We start from the raw sequence: 25234 nt of genomic DNA, 5'->3' as shown, positions 1-25234 counted from the left end.
CAAGAACTCAAGAAGCTCTTACGAAAAATGCCGCATTGCAAATTTGACATTATCCCCAATTTGTCCTCTCATCATTTGGGAAGTCTTCGCCTCAGTCGTTACAAAAATAGCAGCTAATACTCGAGAGGGCACCACTGGAATTGGGGTCGGCACAGTTTCCCCCTCTAGCTACCCCCTAATTAACAAGCATATCTTTGCAATACTTGGCTGCTGGATAAAAACACTGCCTAATTGTAATCATAACGAGTCCAACTACACGCCACTTGCTCAAAGGCAACAACGGCAATGTCTAAACAACCGTTTGAGAATCATAATCATCTCAAACATCATTTTACATTGAGACAAGAGCACAAAGTCAGTCAAACGCAAAGGGCAGAATGTGTCAAAATGAGTGACCGCAACTATAACATGAGAATCTTTCGACCAAGACCTAATATCATTAAACATTAACCGTTTTGCTGAACATTTGATGGGGATGCAAGGTTGAAGGGCTCAGGTTGTGATGAGCAAATGGGAACATAGTCGATTGAAATATAAGAAACAAGGTTTTATAGAGTGTCTGAGAAGTGCAAGGCAAACTGCAAAGTCCAAACGCTTTGCAAAAAGAAAAAAGCAAGAACGCAAACTGCCGCAACACCAATTCCAAACGCAGTGGTGCCTCCAGAAATTTTTCATAGGGGTGGCCAGATGGGGCCACTTAAAATCTTGGGGTGGCCAAAACTAAAAGCCATAATTTCAGGTTTTCATTATATTATTGCAGTAAAAAGGTCAGGGGAAAACTATCAGACTCAAGGACACGGCTACTGATATACTTTGGTGTATTGTGTAATATTTGATGTTACTAATGATTTCATGTGCATAGTCCATAACTGTCCTGTCAACGTTTTGAGTTCCACAACAATTCTGTTTTTATTGCGTTGTATATATACAGTGCCTTGCAAAAGTATTCGGCCCCCTTGAACCTTGCAACCTCTCGCCACATTTCAGGCTTCAAACATAAAGATATAACATTTTAATTTTTTGTCAAGAATCAACAACAAGTGGGACACAATCGTGAAGTGGAACAAAATTTATTGGATAATTTAAACTTTTTTAACAAAAAACACTGAAAAGTGGGGCGTGCAATATTATTCGGCCCCCTTGCGTTAATACTTTGTAGCGCCACCTTTTGCTCCAATTACAGCTGCAAGTCGCTTGGGGTATGTTTCTATCAGTTTTGCACATCGAGAGACTGACATTCTTGCCCATTCTTCCTTGCAAAACAGCTCCAGCTCAGTGAGGTTGGATGGAGAGTGTTTGTGAACAGCAGTCTTCAGCTCTTTCCACAGATTCTCCATTGGATTCAGGTCTGGACTTTGACTTGGCCATTCTAACACCTGGATACGTTTATTTTTCAACCATTCCATTGTAGATTTGGCTTTATGTTTTGGATCATTGTCCTGTTGGAAGATAAATCTCCGTCCCAGTCTCAGGTCTTGTGCAGATACCAACAGGTTTTCTTCCAGAATGTTCCTGTATTTGGCTGCATCCATCTTCCCGTCCATTTTAACCATCGTCCCTGTCCCTGCTGAAGAAAAGCAGGCCCAAACCATGATGCTGCCACCACCATGTTTGACAGTGGGGATGGTGCGTTCAGGGTGATGAGCTGTGTTGCTTTTACGCCAAACATATCGTTTTGCATTGTGGCCAAAATGTTCAATTTTGGTTTCATCTGACCAGAGCACCTTCTTCCACATGTTTGGTGTGTCTCCCAGGTGGCTTGTGGCAAACTTTAAAGGAGACTTTTTATGGATATCTTTGAGAAATGGCTTTCTTCTTGCCACTCTTCCATAAAGGCCAGATTTGTGCAGTGTACAACTGATTGTTGTCCTATGGACAGACTCTCCCACCTCAGCTGTAGATCTCTGCAGTTCATCCAGAGTGATCATGGGCCTCTTGGCTGCGTGTCTGATCAGTTTTCTCCTTGTTTGAGAAGAAAGTTTGGAAGGACGGCCGGGTCTTGGTAGATTTGCAGTGGTCTGATGCTCCTTCCATTTCAATATGATGGCTTGCACAGTGCTCCTTGAGATGTTTAAAGCTTGGGAAATCTTTTTGTATCCAAATCCGGCTTTAAACTTCTCCACAACAGTATCTCGGACCTGCCTGGTGTGTTCCCTGGTTTTCATAATGCTCTCTGCACTTTAAACAGAACCCTGAGACTATCACAGAGCAGGTGCATTTATACAGAGACTTGATTACACACAGGTGGATTCTATTTATCATCATCGGTCATTTAGGACAACATTGGATCATTCAGAGATCCTCACTGAACTTCTGGAGTGAGTTTGCTGCACTGAAAGTAAAGGGGCCGAATAATATTGCACGCCCCACTTTTCAGTTTTTTATTTGTTAAAAAAGTTTAGATTATCCAATAAATGTTGATCCACTTCACGACTGTGTCCCACTTGTTGTTGATTCTTGACAAAAAAATTAAATTTCATATCTTTATGTTTGAAGCCTGAAATGTGGCGAAAGGTTGCAAGATTCAAGGGGGCCGAATACTTTTCCAAGGCACTGTATTAGGCATAAGGTGTACATTTAACTAGGGCTGTCAAACGATTAAAATTCTTAATCGAGTTAATAACAGCTTAAAAATGAATTGTAATTAATCGCAATTCAAACCATCTCCAAAATATGCCATATTTTTCTGTAAATTATTGTTGGAATGGAAAGATAAGACAAGACGGATATATTCATTCAACATACTGTACATACATAAGTACTGTATTTGTTTATGATAACAATAAATCCACAAGATGGCATTAACATTAACATTCTTTCTGTGAAAGTGATCCACGGATAGTAAGACTTGTGATTCTTAAAGGATAAATGTGAGTTTGTTTTGTATATTGTGACTAAATATTGCCATTTCATCTATTTGAACTTTCAGTAAATGATACTGTAGCGACTTTACTGTTCTGCCCAAATGCACGATGGGAAGTGGTGCAACCACGACTGTGTGTGGTGGCTGCAAATGCTATATCTTCTCTGCGTTGGGTACACTACAGGGTGTTAAGAAAAAGATCAACTCCTGTCATTCGTCCCCACGTCGCTTCCCACAATATTTTTAGTTACTGTGGGAGAGATGACAAAGCTTTTGCCAATTAAAATCACGGCCCCAATGAATGCTTGTATCTACTCCACTCACTTGACACTGCCTCTTATCTCTGTATATAAGTAAAACGGCGCCATTGTAGCCTGTTTGCGGCATTGCGTGAGTCGAACCGCAAATTCGTTAATTGTGATATTTTCACGTGATTAAAAAAATTAATTGCCGCCCGTTAACGCGATAAATTTGACAGCCCTACATTTAACAAAAGAAAATAAATGCATTCATTTGGGATGAAATGCATAACTGATGCTACAACAATCTAACGATATACTGGCAAGCGTGGTGGCTAGTGGGGTGGCCAACAAATTTATAGGGGTGGCCATGCCCACCCCCTGGTGGCGCCACTGTCCAAACGGTCTGCAAAGGAAAAAAAAACATGAATGCAAACTGGCACAAAACGTTCCCCACATGCTAAAGCACGAATGCAAATTGGCCAAAGCACGAATCCCAATAGACCAATCGCAAAGCCTCGCCCCATTGTAAAACTCGAACAACCCAAGGCGCTGTCAAATTCTCAGTGACAGTGACTGAGTGAACAAACGATTTATGGATGATGGCAGGGCCTCAATGAAGCTGCCCCCCCATCAGACGCAAATTAATAGAAAAATGTCATCCGTTTGTGCTAGGTTTAGAGTTGAAACGATTAAGCCTGAGTTATGCTCCTGCGTTGCAATGACAGCGAAGTGACTACGGCGTCAATGAGCATTCGACAGTTCTGCGGTGAAGGAACGCGTTGCTCTGTAATTTACTGCCAACCCACTAGAGGGGTGTGGCATTATAATCGTATGGTGTTGGGGCATGCTTGTTGACTTCCTCTAGTCTAGTCTAACAGAAAAAAAATAAACAATACAAGATGGAACGCTTGAATGTGGATCTTCAGCTCATCAACACTAGTGCTGCAACGATGAATCGATTAACTCGAGTAGGGCTGCAGCTATCGAATATTTTAGTAATCGAGTAATCGACTGAAAATTCTATCAATTAATCGAGTAATCGGATAAAACAAATATATTTTTAGGTGAGGAGCAATTATAAATATACATGAGAAAACAAGCCATTTCATCTAATCTTGAACCATTTTCAATCACTGTCTTTATTTTCGATGCATATTGTTGAAAACAGCCAACAATTGCATCTCAGATGTAACTAGAATTAAAAAAAAAAAAAAAAAAAAGACTAATTCACTGCTTTCACTCAAAAAACTTTTAGATCTTATTAATATATATATATATATATATATATATGTATATATCTTACCCAAAAATGCCATTACGCTTGATAACACACATCACTTAAAAGTTAGGATTTTTTCCCCACGTGTTTCAATTGAATTTTTATTTGTGTCAAGCCATTTTTAAGTTCTAGTTAAGTTTAAGTTAGTCTAAACTGTAAGTCCTGATAGGATTTTGAGTTTTTGCAGTGTTCAAAATAAATGTATGATACCTGCTGTATTGGGGAACATTCGGGACCAGTGCTACTTGGTGTTTTATCCAGCAATGACGACTGAGCTAAAATTGATAGTTAGCATTATTAAGTTTTTATTTTACACCCTCATCACTCCACAACGCTGTTATGTTAAAGCCTGTATGTAAGACACGTTAGCCATGCATCGACAGTACTCATAATTAATAGAAACCTAGCCCTCCGCAGGGCTGACATTATGTGAGCTAGTGACAGTAACGTTAATCTTATTTATTAGCGCTTAGCGCTCTTTATTAGCGCTTAGCGCTCTACTGCTTTAAGATGGCGGCTGTTTACTAACGTCGCTGACTCTGTCATTTCGCATCTAGTTCAACATACATGTGATCTGTATGAGACGCATCAGACGCTACCTGCTACCAACATAGCATCGTGCGGGCTAGTATTTAGCAACCTCGGCGTCGTTTGTAGCGGCTGTCGGTTGCAGTAAATTTTTTTTTTTTTTTTTTGCTTCTTCCTCTACGCACGTGACATCAGCGCGTTGTCCCGCACTAAAAGTAGTCCGAGCAAAACGTGATGCTTAGAGCTGTCAAAATAAACGATTACTCGAGGTGAATAAAAATACTCTGATCAGTTTTTAAACTCGAGTTACTCGAGTATTCGTTTCAGCTCTAAACTCGATATTCGATTAGAAAAAAAAAAGATTCGAATTAAATTTTGCTGTTTCAAGTATTCATCTAATTAAAGTACGGTTTTAATGGTTTATATTGAAAATGTTTGCATTTAGTTTGATTGAATTGGGTAGATACACTGCACTCTGGGCTGCCTCATTTCACATGGCTGAATCCATTGCTGATGGAAGGGCATTAAACTCACTCAAAATCTCTCGATACATGGCCCCATTCATTCTTTCCTTTACACAGATCAGTCGTCCTGGTCCCTTTGCAGAAAAACAGCCCCAAAGCATGATGTTTCCACCCCCATGCTTCACAGTGGATATGGTGTTCTTCGGATGCAATTCAGTATTCTTTCTCCTCCAAACATGAGAACCTGTGTCTCTACCAAAAAGTTCTATTTTGGTTTCATCTGACCATAACATATTCTCCCAGTCCTCTTCTGGATCATCCAAATACTCTCTAGCGAACCGCAGACCGGCCTGGACGTGTACTGGCTTCAGCAGGGGGACACGTCTGGCAGTGCAGGATTTGAGTCCCTGGCGGCGCATTGTGTTACTGATAGTAGCCTTTGTTACTGTGGTCCCAGCTCTCTGTAGGTCATTCACTAGCCCCCCCATGTGGTTCTGGGATTTTTGCTCACCGTTCTTCCTATCATTTTGACGCCACAGAACATGGAGCCCTAGATCGAGGGAGATTATCAGTGGCCTTGTACAGTATGTCTTCCATTTTCTAATAATTGCCCCCCACAGTTGATTTCTTTACACCAAGCGTTTTACCCATTGCAGATTCAGTCTTCCCAGCCTGGTGCAGGTCTACAATTTTGTCTCTGGTGTCCTTTGACAGCTCTTTGATCTTGGCCATAGTGGAGTTTGGAGTGTGACTGACTGAGATGGGGACAGGTGTCTTTTATACCGATAATGAGTTAAAACAGGTGCCATTGATACAGGTAACGAGTGGAACCTCGTTAGAAGTTAGACCTCTTTGACAGCCAGAAATCTTGCTTGTTTGTAGGTGACCAAATACTTATTTTCCACTCTAATTTGGAAATAAATTCTTTAAAAATCAAACAATGTGATTTTCTGTTATTTTTTCACATTCTGTCTCTCATGGTTGAGGTTTACCCATGTTGACAATTACAGGCCTGTAATCTTTTCAAGTAGGAGAACTTGCACAATTGGTGGTTGACTAAATACTTATTTGCCTCATTGTACATACAGTATATAGACACACACACACACACACACACACACACACACACACACACACACTGTATGGCTCTCGTGGAATCATATTTTAAAATATGTTGATTTTTTTGGCTCACTTGGTCAAAAAGGTTCCCAACCGCTGGTTTAGATGATGGAAATTACGACTTGTTCATATTTGAAGTAAAAAAAAAGTAGCAATAAATTCGATTTTCGCACAATAACATTTGCTCTTTTGTATAACTTAAGATTTTATATGCAGCATATCTTTTAATAAAATTATCTGCTTGACATGAACAGTTATCGGCTAGAAGGAGGACCTCATTACAAACATGGTTATTGTTTGGAAAAGGCATTATTGTGAATCACTAATTTTAACACCCCAATAGGTCAAATGCGAAAATTAGGATACGGTACTCAAATGATGAAAATTCAACATGTGGACAACATTTGAGAAAATGGTTGTCGCCTCTGCCTGCTTACCTGCAGGATGCACGGATACCCATGGGATGAGATGCGGACAAGAGGACAGGACAGTGAAGGAAAAAAGAGCAGGTGTTCAAAGATGCTCTCACTCCATCAGCCAAGAGTGGAGGAGGAGGAGGAAAAAAAAATGAAGGGGGCAGCGCTGGAGAATGAATTGCAGAGTTGAGATGAGTAGAGTGGTCTGTTGCGGAATAGAAGCCAAAGAGAAGACTAGCGCTGGCGTTCGGGGCATTAGTGCTCACTCGCAGGCGCCCGCTTTTCCACCCGCTCTCTCTCTCTCATTCTGTGACCGAGAAGTCTCCTTGGCTGCTGTCAGCCTCTGGCCCCACCCCCTGCACTGGCAGCTGGGAGACGATTGGGCAATGCGGCTCAGCACTGCAATGCAGGTGAGGGACTGAATCGAGCTCCTCTTCAATGGAATCAGATTTGTGTCAAAAAAAGATTCAAATAAAACTTGAGCCATACAGGAAATCTAATTTTGCTACTACAAGTCCAACTTGCATCACAGTTTAGCAAAACCATTACACAGTGCTTAATTAGTAAATCATAAGGTGCCGGAACGCAAAGTACATTTGACAGCGCAGTGATGACGAGACGGGCACAGGCCCGGAACATACGCAGAAAATGGTGCTGAAACACACAACTGCTCACTTGTCATGCTGTGGGACCTACAAGCCTCAATTTCAGATAATAACCGTTCGAGGTGTGCAAAATTTCCGATTCTTAGCTTATTCGCGATTCGGCCGTGGAAGATTCGAGAACGATTCACAAACATCCAAATTAGTGCTGCAGCTATCGAATATTTTTGTAGTCGATTAATCGATGGACTAGTTAGTTCGAATAATCGAGTAATCGGATAAGGAACAGGAAAAATTAAAATACCTGAGTTGAGCCTCAAACGGTATGAATTTTTTTTTTGAAATGAGGATCTATGTACAACAAGAGAACAATTGGCTAACTTACATAGAAAAAGTCCGCTAGCTTAAATGCTATAAAATGCTAAAGTATTTTTTTTTTTGTACAATGCTCTTAACAAATGGTTCAGACACATATTCCCACAAAAAAAAAAACGGCTAAATATAGATATAAACTAAATTATGAATGCATTAAAAACATGAGCTCAAACAAAAACTTAGCTTACGTTGGTCTTAACAGGGAGCAGTTGGATTCATCCATGTGAACAGAGACAGACCAGAGGGCAGTGTATCCACCCTAATCAATAAAACTAAATGCAAACGCTTTCAAAATAAACCATTACAACGCCACTTTAATGAAACGAATACTCGAAGCAACAAAATTTAATTCGAATACTTTTTTCTAATCGAATACTCGAGTTAATCGATTAATCGTTGCAGCACTAATCCAAATTCCGATTATTGAAATATGCCAAGTAAAGCGGAAGTACAACACACTCCGCGCGGTCTTCGGGGCGCAACGAGGAAGAACGCAGCGAGAGTAGCTAAACATCATGCTTCTCATTACCCGGCCCCTCGGGTAATGCCAATGCTCAACTCACGGCTCTTGCTGAACTCATGCCACGAGATAAAAAAACACAACAACATACCCGACTGCTGCCAAAAAGCTGCTACAAAGTACGTCATCCACATAATGTAATGGTAGATATCATTTATATAGGACTAGATGCAACATTGATTCGGTAGCGTGAGCAGCACATCTACAAAAAGCTAGATGCGGCCGTTAGTAAACGGCCGCCATTTTAAAGCAGTACACTTCCCTGCAAGGCTGTTGTAGCGAACCTTCCAAGCAAACCTAATTAAATCTTTATCTAAAATACTCCTAAATCGGTAAAGCATTGACTTGAATCTATCTTTAAAATAGTTTTAAAACTTTCACATGTCGAAAGTAGACAAAAGGGAAATTATGGAATAACGGGAGCAATTTTAACAACTTTAACAGTTGATTCACAACATTAAATCAATTGAATGTAGTTTAAAGCTGCGGTTTCAGAATGGGGACTAGTTTTTTATTTACTGTTATTTTTGTATATTTGTTTACTGCTATATGTTAACTTGATACTGAAATAGTAGTTTGGTTTAGCCTGAGAGGATTTTTTAACAATTTTGGAACTAATGTACAAAACATTTAATTTAAAAAAAATAAAAAAAAGGAGGGGGGTTTCATCAATAATCGTTTTATAATTGAATCGGAGCCTCTGAATCGTAATTGAATCATTAGGTGCCCAAAGATTCCCAGCTCTAATAACCGTGGTATAAATGGTATGACAATTTACAATTATATTAGGCTATACTCTGCACAGTACAGGCAATTGCCCACATAACCACAGGTTTACGGAGATTACAATAACAAATCTCCCATTATTATTATTTATTATAATAACGGGTGGGTTTGAGGAAGCTCTCTGGTCATCTATGGAGGTAGATTTGTAAATCTTTTTGAGACAAATCTACCTCATTTACAAATCTACCTCCATACTCATCACCAAATGTATCACTACGCCGTTATATTTGTGCCTTGAGTCTGTGGTTTACAAACATATTTATCCGATCATGTTGATGAACACATTTTATGCTGATTTAAATGTGTTGGTCCGTTATATAATCGCAAAAGTACACTAATGCGGTTGTTTAACGTCACTGGTGGTACTCGAGTACAGGGTACGCAGCACTCTCATACCACTAATGATGTTAAAAAACAGCATCTCGTGTACTACTGCTAAAAAGATTGATTCTCCTCTGTCTCTCCATTTCGGGTTTTACAGCGTGTGTCAGAGGCAGTTCCTTTGGCCACCCACGACCCCATGCACGAGACCGGATTGAATTTAACCAGTGGAGGTCCAACATGATTTAGGAAGAGTAAATATGATGAGATGGGTGTGAGCAGAGGGAGCACGGTTGGGAGTGCAAATCAAGTTCGTTTGAGAAAATCCGCACTCACATTCAGCACTTGCAATGGGAATACTATAGACCCTACCCACCGACGTCACAAAACCACGTGCTCGCTGTATGGTTCCGCCCACTTGTCCGTCATTTTGTCTCTGTATTAGCATTGGTTTCAATTGATCGAGGAATTTAAAATGCATTTCATGGAAGACCCGGTGCTTTCTGATGCCGTAAACTCACTGGATGTGTTGCATAAAAGGCGTTATGTGGAAAAGCTTCGTTCTATACAGTCGCCAGATCCATATTTGATGCCCAAATCGATGTTTTTCGACCCACTGTCTTCGCCCTGTCTGCCTGACATCTGCTACGCTGATATTTACAATTATCTTGTCCACACAAAATCAGCCTATTCTCACGAAAATTTGAAAAACTTCAAGAGCCTGGAGGCTTATAAATACTTCGTTGCTGGTTGGGTGAAACAGGTCCTCGTTCGGCAGGAATCTATCTTGTGCTTGGAAAGGTGAGTTACGAAATTTTCAATTCAAAATCTTTTGTTATTGCTAACATCCACTGTCAAGTCTAATGTATTTCATGTTGTTTGTCAATGGAGTTAAGGCTTTTAATGTTTATATGGTTTAGCGATAGCACTCTCACTACATACATACGTGTATGTTGTCGGCGATTAGCCTAGCAATGATCTTAATTGTGGTTATTTGTCAGCCCAAAACCCTCTAAATATATCTTAAATGCATCTTACCGAATATAAAATGACTACTACATAGTCTGTGGTGATTTTTTGGTGCCCAGTTTTCACGTCGAATTGCAGCCGTCCATTTCGCTCTCCTCTTTGGATCCCTCGGAATACGGTAAAACTTCAAGTCTCTCCTTCCATCTTCTCTGTTAGTGCAACCAACAGCCACACACGCCTTCACCATTTTGATTATTAATGTTAAGGAGCAGAAAAACACGCCGTAAATAGGAGGAATGTACGTAGCCGTAACAGGTTAACACGATGTTTTGACGGACAATTGGGCGGTACCATTCAGGAGAGTGGAGTTGTGACGTCACGTGGGTAGGGTCTATTGACAGCCACATATAACCCCATCAGTTCATCAGGCGTGTCTGTTCCATCTGAATCTCCGCACTTTCTGTAGGCCACAGCGACTCAACCTCAGTCTCTTCATACAGCGCATCTGCATCCTCAGGCCAATACTGTGCGTAAAGCACCTTCAACTCCTCAATAAACTTCTAATATCCAGTTTTATCTAACGATCGACCTCCTCGGGATAAAACGTGATTTTGTTAGGTCTAAACTTACTTACTATTGTACTAAGAAAATAATAAAAGACCCGAGGGAGGACGGAGAAAGAATCAGAACGGAGACAGAGATACGTTTTTACGCTGACGGCCGTCAGGAGGAAGGTTGTTGCGGAGCGAGTGGCTCACAACAAGCTTCTCTACCCTCCCCCTGAGGAGCGCAGCCTTTTATTGCACATACGTGAGTTTCGTTTAGCTGCTATGGTACTCTTTACTGAGAACAGAAACCAGAATGAAACATTATGGTGACGTTTACTGAAAACAGAAACCTTACTCTTTTCATTGTGTAAACACTAAAGCACAGGCGAATAAACTGTTACATGAGAAAACAATCCTAACACCTAGTTTTAAACACACGTAATTGCTTTAATTATTGTAAATACTGTTATTGTGAATACTGTTATTGTACAAAAGCATTAAAGCACATCTTACAGATTTGCTGGTCCAGCATTTCAGTGCATCAACAAATCTCCGACTCTTTCAAAATGACGTTAATTTTTTATAAACAACATGCAATTCTTGGGATTTGTTCTGTAAATGAATTTATGCATATTATTATTGCAAAAAACTCTTCCAGGCCAACAAAGGAGTGGCTTCGTAAGAAGCATTTCAAGGTCCTGGAGTGGCCTTGCCAGTCTCCAGATCTCAACCCAATAGAAAATCTGTGGAGGGAGTTGAAAATCCGTGTTGCCCAAAGACAGCTCCAAAACATCACTGCTCTAGAGGAGATCTGCATGGAGGAATGGGCCAAAATACCAGCAACAGTGTCTGAAACGGGGTGTGAAAAGCTTGTGAAGAGTTACAGAAAACGTTTGGCCTCCGTTATTGCCAACAAAGGGTACATAACAAAGTATTGAGATGAACTTTTGGTATTGACCAAATACTTATTTTCCACCATGATTTGCAAATAAATTATTTAAAAATCAAACAATGTGATTTTCTGGGTTTTTTTTCCACATTCTGTCCCTCATGGTTGAGGTTTACCCATGTTGACAATTACAGGCGTCTATAATATCTTCAAGTGGGAGAACTTGCACAATTAGTGGTTGACTAAATACTTATTTGTAGGGTTGTTCCGATCATGTTTTTTTGCTCCCGATCCAATCCCGATCGTTTTAGTTTAAATATCTGCCGATCCCGATATTTCCCGATCCGATTGCTTTTTTTTGCTCCCGATTCAATTCCAATCATTCCCGATAATTTTTCCCGATCCTATACATTTTGGCAATGCATTAAGAAAAAAATGAATAAAACTCGGACGAATATATACATTCAAAATACAGTACATAAGTACTGTATTTGTTTATTATGACAAGAAATCTTCAAGATGGCATTTACATTATTAACATTCTTTCTGTGAGAGGGATCCAAGGATAGAAAGACTTGTAATTCTTAAAGGATAAATGTGACTTTGTATATTGTAACTAAATATTGCCATCTAGTGTATTTGTTGAGCTTTCAGTAAATGATACTGAAGGCCATGCCCAATGCATGATGGGAAGTGGAACCATGACAAGTGAAACCACGACTGTGCGTAGTGCTACCAATTCATATATCTTCTCTGCGATGGGTTATTATTCAAGGTATTAAGAAAAAGATCAATTGCTACTTTACTTCCCCACATTGCTTCCCATGATATTTCCAAACATAGGGAGAGGGATTGTAAGGTTTTAGCCAATTAAAATATGACTCCAAAGGCTGCCAAAATTCATTGTACGCTGCTTTTTAGCTCTCTGTATTGGCAAAACGGCGCCATAACAGATGAAGCGCGTCAATGCGCGAGCGGGTCGTGCAGCGCATGCATTAATTGCGTTAACTATTTTAACGTGATACATCTTTTAAAAAATTAATTACCGCCGTTATAGGGATAAATTTGATAACCCTACCTTAAGCCTAATTACCGCCGTTATAGGGATACATTTGATAACCCTATCTTAAGCCTAAAGACTCTGGATAAGTGTAACATTATGTCTGTAACATTAATTAAATCGTTTTCTAATTGTATTTAAAGGGAAATATATATATATATATATATATATATATATATATATATATATATACATATATATACAGTGCCTTGCAAAAGTATTCGGCCCCCTTGAATCTTGCAACCTTTCGCCACATTTCAGGCTTCAAACATAAAGATATTAAATTTAATTTTTTTGTCAAGAATCAACAACAAGTGGGACACAATCGTGAAGTGGAACAACATTTATTGGATAATTTAAACTTTTTTAACAAATAAACTGAAAAGTGGGGCGTGCAATATTATTCGGCCCCTTTACTTTCAGTGCAGCAAACTCACTCCAGAAGTTCAGTGAGGATCTCTGAATGATCCAATGTTGTCCTAAATGACCGATGATGATAAATAGAATCCGCCTGTGTGTAACCAAGTCTCCGTATAAATGCACCTGCTCTGTGATAGTCTCAGGGTTCTGTTTAAAGTGCAGAGAACATTATGAAAACCAAGGAACACACCAGGCAGGTCCGAGATACCGTTGTGGAGAAGTTTAAAGCCGGATTTGGATACAAAAAGATTTCCCAAGCTTTAAACATCTCAAGGAGCACTGTGCAAGCCATCATATTGAAATGGAAGGAGCATCAGACCACTGCAAATCTACCAAGACCCGGCCGTCCTTCCAAACAAGGAGAAAACTGATCAGAGATGCAGCCAAGAGGCCCATGATCACTCTGGATGAACTGCAGAGATCTACAGCTGAGGTGGGAGAGTCTGTCCATAGGACAACAATCAGTCGTACACTGCACAAATCTGGCCTTTATGGAAGAGTGGCAAGAAGAAAGCCATTTCTCAAAGATATCCATAAAAAGTCTCCTTTAAAGTTTGCCACAAGCCACCTGGGAGACACACCAAACATGTGGAAGAAGGTGCTCTGGTCAGATGAAACCAAAATTGAACTTTTTGGCCACAATGCAAAACGATATGTTTGGCGTAAAAGCAACACAGCTCATCACCCTGAACACACCATCCCCACTGTCAAACATGGTGGTGGCAGCATCATGGTTTGGGCCTGCTTTCTCTTCAGCAGGGACAGGGAAGATGGTTAAAATGGACGGGAAGATGGATGCAGCCAAATACAGGAACATTCTGGAAGAAAACCTGTTGGTATCTGCACAAAACCTGAGACTGGGACGGAGATTTATCTTCCAACAGGACAATGATCCAAAACATAAAGCCAAATCTACAATGGAATGGTTCAAAAATAAACGTATCAAGGTGTTAGAATGGCCAAGTCAAAGTCCAGACCTGAATCCAATCGAGAATCTGTGGAAAGAGCTGAAGACTGTTGTTCACAAACACTCTCCATCCAACCTCACTGAGCTCGAGCTGTTTTGCAAGGAAGAATGGGCAAGAATGTCAGTCTCTCGATGTGCAAAACTGATAGAAACATACCCTAAGCGACTTGCAGCTGTAATTGGAGCAAAAGGTGGTGCTACAAAGTATTAACGCAGGGGGGCCGAATAATATTGCACGCCCCACTTTTCAGTTTTTTATTTGTTAAAAAAGTTTAAATTATCCAATAAATTTTGTTCCACTTCACCATTGTGTCCCACTTGTTGTTGATTCTTGACAAAAAATTAAAATTTTATATCTTTATGTTTGAAGCCTGAAATGTGGCGAAAGGTTGCAAGGTTCAAGGGGGCCGAATACTTTTGCAAGGCACTGTATATATATATTAAAAAAAGGCATGGCCGATATTTCTTTGCCGATTCCGATACTTTGAAAATGACATCCCGGAACACAGGGAGGCCAAAATCAAGAGGTGTGTTCTAGCTCAAATTAACCACTTCCATTACATTAAACTGTGTGAATTTGCTAACCCGAGTCGGAAAATGCTTAGAAGTGTCCTCCTGTATGTGTTTTCTACTATGTTAACGTTAATTAAACTGGGACAAAATATACTGAACTCTGCTCAGCTTAAAGAAATGTAGTGAACCAAGGTTTACCCCCTTCTCCCCAGTTTTCATTTTTATTTTGCTTATTTTTATCACCTATTCAAAACCCTTTCATCATTTTTCCCTCCTCGATTCACGAAACATTTATTTTGTTTTCAGAATTATTACACTTGATGGGAAAGAATGGAGGGAGAGTTAACGCGCAGGGTGAGCACAGAACGGACAAAGCACTGGAGCAAACCTCCAGATAAAGGCAAGAAAGGTTATGTAATAAACTGCAGTTGAGTCAACTAAGAGGCGGCGAAAGATGACAAAACAGTGTCTGAGTTTTGAAAACTCTGTCATTTATCTCCTGAGAAATACATTTCTTGAATTCCACTCACAAAAATGCAATTAGAATAGTGTCTGCGTTAGCTCAACGGCTGCTACCTACGCCGCTCGACATCCAAATAATTTTGACTGGACTGGACATCTAGCACCGTCAATGCCACTGAAGCCAGAGCATGTCTTGTGGCGGTTACCAATTTCAAGGTATACCGTGGTATGAAAACGTCAAGGTTTCAAAACTACAAAAATTTTCCGTCATATTGTCCCTACGGTACTAGCTATTTTTTATGTTCCGAATGCAGGAAGAAATCCCTCGCTTGTAGTTGCAGGGCTCACCACTGCCCCTCCGATTGTTGCTCAGTGTCAGATGTGCTACACGATGGCTGGAGGAGGTGCAACACCTCAACTTTTTCCTCCATCAAAAAAACAAAGTCGCTGGTATGGGAATACTTCGGCTACAGAAAAGTTAGAGACTGACGCGGCCAGCGACACACTCCAACCCGGCCAAAAGGACAAACTCCGTGTGTTCACTTTAGTCTTAACCCCTTGTACTGACTCCATTTTGAAAGCTGGAAAAAGGCTTTGAAACACAAGTTGATAATTTATTCAGGTCGGCAGCGATCAAACGTCAAGGCAAAACAGCAACAGACCCAGGCGAGGAGGCAAACTCGTTCCAGGGTCACCATATCACAAGTCAACAAAAGGTTCCTGAGCGAAAAATGACAACGATTAGTCAAACATTCAGTCATTTTGAAGGCTCTCACGTGGCGGGCCGTGGGCAAGGAGAAGGGTGTGTTAGAGCTGAAACGAATACTCGAGCAACTCGAGTAACTCGAGTTTAAAAACTGATCAGAGTAATTTTATTCACCTCGAGTAATTGTTTATTTTGACAGCTCAAAGCATCACGTTTTGCTCGGACTACTTTAAATGCGGGACAACGCGCTGATGTCACGTGCGTAGAGGAAGAAGCAAGAAAAAAAAAAAAAAAACTTACATCAGCCGACAGCTGCAACAAACAACGCTGACGTTGCTAAATACTAGCCCGCACGATGCTAGTTGATAGGTAGGTAGCGTCCAATGAGTCTCATAGAGATCACATGTATGTTGAACTAGATGCGAAGTGACAGACTCGGCCGCGTCTGGGCAGCGTTAGTAAACAGCCGCCATCTTAAAGCAGTAGAGCGCTAAGCGCTAATACATAAGATTAACGTTTGGCTCACGTAACGTTAGCCCTGCGGAGGGCTGGGTTTCTATTAATTATGACCACTGTCGATGCGTGGCTAACGTATCTTACATACAGGCTTTAACACAACATAGCGTTGTGGAGTGATGAGGGTGTAAAATAAAAACTCAATAATGCTAACTATCAATTTTAGCTCAGTAGTCATTGCTGGATAAAACACCAAGTAGCACTGGTCCCTAATGTGCTCCAATACAGCCTGTATCATACATTTATTTTGAACACTGCAAAAACTCAAAATCCTATCAGGACTTACAGTTTAGACTAACTTAAAACTTAACTGGAACTTAAAAATGGCTTGACACAAATAGAAATTCAATTGAAACACGTGGTAAAAAAAATCCTTACTTTTAAGTGATGTGTGTTATCAAGCGTAATGACATTTTTAGGTATTATATATATATATATATATATATATATATATATATATATTTTTTTTTTTTTTAAATAAGATCTAATGGTTTTACATCGAAAATAAAGACATTGATTGACTGAAAATGGTTCTAGATTAGATGAAATGTCTTGTTTTCTCATGTATATTTATAATTGCTCTTCACCTTAAATATATTTGTTTTATCCGATTACTCGATTAATCGATAGAATTTTCAGTCGATTACTCGATTACTAACATATTCGATAGCTGCAGCCCTAGGGTGTGTTTGGGTCTTCTTCCGTTGCAGATTTGGGCGGTCAAGTTCGGGTGTCACCGTTGCTGGGTCATGGTTTATTAGGCAACTGAGGGGCGGGGGTTCAGCACGCCTCACTGTCTGAGAGGCGCTGAACTATCAAACTTAGAGTTGTTTTTGTTATTAGGTGTTGTGGTAGTACAGGACATCCCACCATGTGTTCTGGACTGTCCTGAAGAGCTGATTGTGGGATTTGGTGTTTGCAGACATGGTCTTGTAGATGTCTTGCCGATCACCTGGTAATCAGCCTCAATCTTTCTCGGTCAGCTGCATAATGCACGCTTTGGGCTTCCGTGGTCAGAAGGCGTCATGTATCTCTTATGCCCTATGCCAAACATTCTGCTTGTTTTTCTTAAACTATGATATAAATGCTATTTATTTTACATTGGGTGTGTTAGAGTAATACAAACAGTCAAACAGTAAATACGAGAAAAGATACTATTCCCTGATTGATTATATTGTGTTAAGAGTAATACAAACAGTCGAATGGTAAATATGAGAAAAGATACTATTCCCTTCAGAGTGGATACATTGCCCTCTCGTGTCAACAGTGAATGTGACATAACTCATTTCACATGACTGAATACAGCTGCTCCCCGTTGAGACCAACAGAAGTTTTTGTTTGAACTAATATGTTTTTTTATGCATTCGTAATTCAGTTCATAGGTATATTTAGCAGATATTTGTGGGAATATATGATTTGTTAAGAACGTTGTTTAAAAAAAAAAAAGTTAGCATTTTATAGCATTTAGGCTAGCGGACTTTTGCTCATCAAGTTAGCCAATTGGTTTTTTGTTCTACTTAGATGCTCATATATTTATTTTTTCCAGGTATTTTAATTAGGGCTGTCAAAATTATTGCGTTAACGGACGGTAAATATTTTTTTAAATTAATCACGTTAAAATATTTGACGCAATTAACGCACATGCCCCGCTCAGATTAAAATGACAGCAGTGTAATGTCTGCTTGTTACTTGTTACCTGTTTTTTGTTGTTTGGCGCCCTCTGCTGGCACTTGGGTCCAAATGATTTTATGGGTTTGGTGAGTGAGCATGGTGTAATGACATCAACAATGGCGAGCTACAAGTTTATTTTTTGATTGAAAACTTTACAAATTTTAATAAAACGAAAACATTAAGAGGGTTTTAATATAAAATGTCTATAACTTCTACTAACATTTATCTTTTAAGAACTACAAGTCTTTCTATCCATGGATCAGTTCAAGAGAATGTTAATAATGTTAATGCCATCTTGTTGATTTATTGTTATAATAAACAAATACAGTACTTATGTACCGTATGTTGAATGTATATATCCGTCTTGTGTCTTTTTTCATTCCAACAATAATTTACAGAAAAATATGGCATATTTTATAGATGGTTTGAATTGCGATTAACTACGATTAATTAATTTTTAAGCTGTAATTAACTCGATTAAAATTTTAATCGTTTGACAGCACTAATTTTTTTAAAGGAACAATCTGTCCAATTTACTCGTAATAAACTCATCACAATTCACAAAAGGCTGAAAATACTTTGTCTTTTTATTAGTCGTTTTGGAGAATATCCTAGAATGATTTCCTGACCAGTGTATCGATAATTGTTGCATCGCCATATCGTATCATGCGTCAGTCATATCCTGAGGCACCCATAGGTTCCCACCCCTAATATGTAAGTAATGATGTTTCCAGAAACTGCAAAAATACCACACATCAACTATCTTGTTTATGCTTACTGGTAAATGCCACGAAACAATTATCAGTTACTATCAGGCTGACAAGAGTGCAAGAACGTTAGGCATCTGGCTCAAAAACAAAACAAAACCACCTAATGCAGTACAAACGTTCCCTCATCAGCACAGAGGATTTTTCTGCAGGGCCGAGAACGAAAGGTGGTATTTGGTACATGTCAAAATGGCTTTTGGCATAAGGCATTGGTTTTGGCATAAGGCAAAATGGATTTTGGCATATAGCATTTTTTTTTTTTTTTTTTTTTTACATATGGCATTTTTTTGTTTATGGCAAAATGGCTTTTAGCATATGCATTTTTTTTTTTATATATATATATACACCGGTATATGGCAAGATGGCTTTTACAGCGCATTGACATTAAACTGGCACCCAAGTAAGGCGATGCTATTGACAACATTGCACTTCCAAACTATATTCATTTGCAATGGCAGGTAAACATTGTAATTGTTAGTGAATGGTCAAAAAAACACAACAACATTAATCGGCCATTCAAAATGAATGAGAAATTTAGACGTGCATTGGGCGTCCATTGCATGGACGTGCATGGCCTGCAAAAAATACCACATGCCAAAAGCCATATGCCCACCGCGCAAAAAAATAAAACGCAGTACATAAAAAAATACCATATGCCAAAAGCCATTTTGCCATATGCCAAAAAAGGCCTTTTTAAAAAAATGCCACATGCCAAAAGCCATTGTGCCAATAATGAAAAAAACAACCATATGGCAAAGGTTTTTGGCATATGGTTAAAAAAATGCCATATGCCTAAATTCATTTTAGCATGTACAAAAATAACATATGCCAAAAACCTTATGCCAAAAGACCTTGTGCCATATACAAGAACAAAAACTATCATATGGCAAAAGCGTTTTTGGCATATTGTAAAAAAAAAAAAAAAAAAAAAAAATGCCATATACCTAAAGTCATTTTGCCATATACAAAAAAAAAATATATGCCAAAAGCCAGTGCGCATTATGTCAAAAAAATACCATATGCCAAAAGCCATTTTTACCTTCTATGAAAAAACGCGATATGACTAAAGTCATTTTGCCATTTACAAAAAAATGAAATATGCCAAAAGCCATTTTGCCATATGCCAAAGAAAATACCAGGTGCCAAAAGCCATTTTGCCATATGCCATAGAAAATACCAGGTGCCAAAAGCCATTTTGCCAATGCCAAAGAAAAATACCAGATGCCAAAAGCCATTTTGCCATATGCCAAAAAAGTCATATGCCAAAAGCCATTGTGCTATACACAAAAACTATGATATGGCAAAACAGTTTTGGCATATGGTAAAAAAATGCCATTAGTCCAAAAATGCCATATGCCAGAAGCCATTTTGGCGTATGCCAAAAAAATGACATATGCCAAAAACCATTTTGCCATATACAAAAAAAAACTACAATATGCCAAAAGCCATTTTTACCTTATATCTACAAATGCCATATGCCTAAAGTCATTTTGCCATATACAAAAAAATGACATATGTCAAAAGCCATTTTGCCATATGCCAAAGAAAAATACCAGATGCCAAAAGCCATTTTGCCATATGCCAAAAACATCATATGCCAAAAGCCATAGTGCTGTATACAAACAAAAACTATCATATGGCAAAAGTAGCAAAGAAATGCCATTAGTCAAAAAATACCATATGCCAAAAGCCATTGTGCCATATGCCAAAAAAATAAATATTATATGGCAAAAGTTTTTGGCATATGGTAAAAAAATGCCAGTAGTCAAAAAAATGCCATATGCCTAAAGTCATTTTGCCATATACAAAAAAATGACATATGTCAAAAGCCATTTTGCCATATGCCAAAGAAAAATACCAGATGCCAAAAGCCATTTTGCCATATGCCAAAAACATCATATGCCAAAAGCCATTGTGCTATATACAAACAAAAACTATCATATGGCAAAAGTGGCAAAGAAATGCCATTAGTCAAAAAATACCATATACAAAAAAAATACCATATGCCAAAAGCCATTGTGCCATATGCCCAAAAAAAATAAATATTATATGGCAAAAGTTTTTGGCATATGGTAAAAAAATGCCATATGCCTAAAGTCATTTTGCCATATACAAAAAAATGACATGCCAAAGGCCATTTTGCCATATGCCAAAGAAAAATACCAGATGCCAAAAGCCATTTTGCCATATGCCAAAAAAGTCATATGCCAAAAGCCATTGTGCTATACACAAAAACTATGATATGGCAAAACAGTTTTGGCATAGGGTAAAAAAATGCCATTAGTCAAAAAATGCCATATGCCAGAAGCCGTTTTGGCGTATGCCAAAAAAATGACATATGCCAAAAACCATTTTGCCATATACCAAAAAAAACTACCATATGCCAAAAGCCATTTTTACCTTATATCTACAAATACCATATGCCTAAAGTCATTTTGCCATCTACAAAAAAATGACATATGTCAAAAGCCATTTTGCCATATGCCAAAGAAAAATACCAGATGCCAAAAGCCATTTTGCCATATGCCAAAAACATCATATGCCAAAAGCCATAGTGCTGTATACAAACAAAAACTATCATATGGCAAAAGTAGCAAAGAAATGCCATTAGTCAAAAAATACCATATGCCAAAAGCCATTGTGCCATATGCCAAAAAAATAAATATTATATGGCAAAAGTTTTTGGCATATGGTAAAAAAATGCCATATGCCTGAAGTCATTTTGCCATATACAAAAAAATGACATGCCAAAGGCCATTTTGCCATATGCCAAAGAAAAATACCAGATGCCAAAAGCCATTTTGCCATATGCCAAAAAAGTCATATGCCAAAAGCCATTGTGCTATACACAAAAACTATGATATGGCAAAACAGTTTTGGCATAGGGTAAAAAAATGCCATTAGTCAAAAAATGCCATATGCCAGAAGCCGTTTTGGCGTATGCCAAAAAAATGACATATGCCAAAAACCATTTTGCCATATACCAAAAAAAACTACCATATGCCAAAAGCCATTTTTACCTTATATCTACAAATACCATATGCCTAAAGTCATTTTGCCATCTACAAAAAAATGACATATGTCAAAAGCCATTTTGCCATATGCCAAAGAAAAATACCAGATGCCAAAAGCCATTTTGCCATATGCCAAAAACATCATATGCCAAAAGCCATTGTGCTGTATACAAACAAAAACTATCATATGGCAAAAGTGGCAAAGAAATGCCATTAGTCAAAAAATACCATATGCCAAAAGCCATTGTGCCATATGCCAAAAAAATAAATATTATATGGCAAAAGTTTTTGGCATATGGTAAAAAAATGCCAGTAGTCAAAAAAATGCCATATGCCTAAAGTCATTTTGCCATATACAAAAAAATGACATATGTCAAAAGCCATTTTGCCATATGCCAAAGAAAAATACCAGATGCCAAAAGCCATTTTGCCATATGCCAAAAACATCATATGCCAAAAGCCATTGTGCTATATACAAACAAAAACTATCATATGGCAAAAGTGGCAAAGAAATGCCATTAGTCAAAAAATACCATATACAAAAAAAATACCATATGCCAAAAGCCATTGTGCCATATGCCAAAAAAAATAAATATTATATGGCAAAAGTTTTTGGCATATGGTAAAAAAATGCCATATGCCTGAAGTCATTTTGCCATATACAAAAAAATGACATGCCAAAGGCCATTTTGCCATATACCAAAGAAAAATACCATATGCCAAAAGCCATTTTGTAATTAACAAAAAGAAAACTATCATGCAAAAAAACTATCATTTGGCAAAAGAGTTTTTGGCATATGGTAAAACAATGCCATTAGTCAAAAAATGCCCAATGCCCAAAGTCATTTTGCCATATCCTAAAAAAAATGTCATAAGCCAAAAGCAATTTCGCAAAAAAAAAAAAAAAAGAAAAAAAACATATGCCAAAAGCCATTTATTTTGCCATATGCCCCCAAAAAAATACCATATGCCAAAAGCTATTTGGCCATACATCAAATACCACGTTTCGTTCCCTCTCAAATGTGTTGTGTTACGGCAATACTTTTCAAATAGTGGGGCGCGCCCCCCTGGGGGGGCACAGAGCAATGCCAGGGGGGGGCGCATGTGACCTCGGGGAACATGTTTTTTTTTTTTTTTTTTTTTTTGCCGTACTGGAATAAAGTGTACTTGCACATCCACTCAGTAGGTGGCAGTGGCGCTGTCATTTTCAGAGTGCGCGCAGTATTTTTGAACTAAGGAAGAGCACTCAGCACACACAGACAACAGATATGAAGAGCAGTGTGCCACCGCCGTTTTCGAAAGCCGTTTTCCGACCTGACTCACTCACGCAGCGACCCACTGTCTTGTCCGGTTCTCACGTCGCCGCCCAAGAAGTGCCATTTTCGGCTTGGGATCGTCACGACGACCGCCCTCACCAACGGTTCTACCTCGGCCGCCGTGAATGCGCTTTTTTCGTGCCGTTTGCCTTTTAGCTTTGACCTTTAATACAGTGGGTGATGATGAAAGACCACTGTTTACTGTGTCTAAAAATAATTATAGCAGACAGCAAGAAGCCAAATCAATTAAGACGCCACTTAAAGACATTAGACCCCAATCTCATTGTTAAGCCGCTTGATTTTTTCAGTGAAAACGTGCCGAATATTGCCAACAATCGTCCTGCTTTGTCAGTGTTATATCAGTAAGCCAGTGAGCATTGTTAGCATGCTAATTGCAAAATAACTCCACACCATTGCAAAGGAGGCAAATACTGTGAGCAGCAAAAATTAAAACTGTCCTGTCCAAGGACACTCCCCCCCCCCCTTTTATTCAGATTTGTTTTTTCGGTCAAATTTTTTGGCACATTGGCCTCATGAGTGAATGTTTCTAATCAATTTTAATTTGGTATTATTTACTGATTTTATTACATTTTATTTTTCTGTATCAAATGGTCAAAAATGTACCTTGAGTGTATTTTTTAGTTTGGATGTGAATTTTTTTTTTTTTTTAATTCAGGCAAATTGATACACGTCAAGTATTCTGTTACAAAAAAAACAATGTTAATAAAGTTATACTTTATTATAAGTTGATCTATGTTACCTTTTTCTTTATTAGAAAAAAAGGACACAATGTTAGGCAGATGCGTATTTATAATAGTAATTTTATAGACAAATGATACTATTTACAGTGGCGGCAGAGAGTTTGGGGGGGCGCGAAACATTTACGTCTTCCTTGGGGGGTCGTGACAGAAAATAATTGAGAAGCACTGTGTTACGGGTATGTACCATAATAAAATCCTTGTTTCCCAGCAGAAAGTACGACTTGAGAGGGCGCTAACATGCAATTTTCCCTTCGACAAGTGGCATTTACCATGATGACCACATCACTTGAAGGCAGCGTATGTCTTCAGTCAAGCATGGCACGAATTCGATGAAGTTGAATAACTTCCAAAACAAGTTCCAGACCAATCATGATTTAGTTTTTGACATTGGTGGCGTGAGAACTTACTTTCTTGCTGTCTTCCGGGGCTTTGTCCGTTTCTTCCTCGCTTGCAAAGCAAGTAGGGCTGCTAACAAGGAGGAAAACAACACAAGAGTCCAAATCTTACCGGTATAGTTCAACGTTAAGCATACAAGTATCTCTTATAAGGACTAACTTGCGGGAGTAAGTTGTATGTTTTATGTAAAAAGTCCTATGCTCATTAGGCTAGTTGGCAGTTTCAATGGAACCAGTCATATATCAAATTAGCTAAGTGGAAAAAGCAAGAAAATATATACGCCTACAACATTAACATTAAGCCATAGTGTGTATTTTTTTTAGTGGAACGTGTTAAGTCAATGATAGCTAATATATTAAAGTTTAAGCGCATGGTCTCGCGGATACAACTAGCATAAATGCTACAATCCACGCACAACGGAAAGCGCATGGTGAGGTTCCAACTTTCAACTTTTACTTTCCCCACTAAACACGAGAAACCGTTGTTTTGAGACAAAGCCGACAAGCCAGTGATGTTGTCGAAAACGAATTCATAGACTATTTGCTGTGGAAAATATATATTCAAAAGTTAGCTTACGTACGTTTACTTTCCATCGCGGTAAACCAGTCAGAGGAGCTGTGTTCACAAAACGTCGGAAATATTACAACTTTCCATCGCAGCGAACAGCGAGCATAGATGGCATATGTATAAACCTAGATGTCACATGTGCGCTGAGTTCATACGGACAAGGGGATCACTTGTCGG

At 38.8% G+C, this 25234-nt stretch overlaps 1 protein-coding gene across 2 annotated transcripts in view; it reads right to left on the bottom strand.

Moving 5' to 3' along the window:
* The window catches only part of srpk1b (SRSF protein kinase 1b), a 53728-nt gene extending 28494 nt beyond the window's left edge, over nt 1-25234 (bottom strand). Inside the window, exons 1-2 of one of the 2 annotated variants that reach the window (XM_057845641.1) lie at nt 25071-25234; nt 24502-24562 (exon numbers count right to left, since the gene is read on the bottom strand). In XM_057845641.1, coding sequence (XP_057701624.1) covers nt 24502-24562; nt 25071-25083 — 74 coding nt within the window. In that variant the 5' untranslated portion in view covers nt 25084-25234. The remainder of the gene's footprint in view (nt 1-24501; nt 24563-25070) is intronic. The other variant, XM_057845639.1, reaches the window with a different exon arrangement.

Source organism: Corythoichthys intestinalis, chromosome 9, assembly GCF_030265065.1.
Source record: "Corythoichthys intestinalis isolate RoL2023-P3 chromosome 9, ASM3026506v1, whole genome shotgun sequence".
Classification (NCBI taxonomy): Eukaryota; Metazoa; Chordata; class Actinopteri; order Syngnathiformes; family Syngnathidae; genus Corythoichthys; species Corythoichthys intestinalis.
The sequence above is the reverse complement of the archived record's forward strand: the minus strand, read 5'-3'. Positions and strand labels throughout refer to the sequence as shown.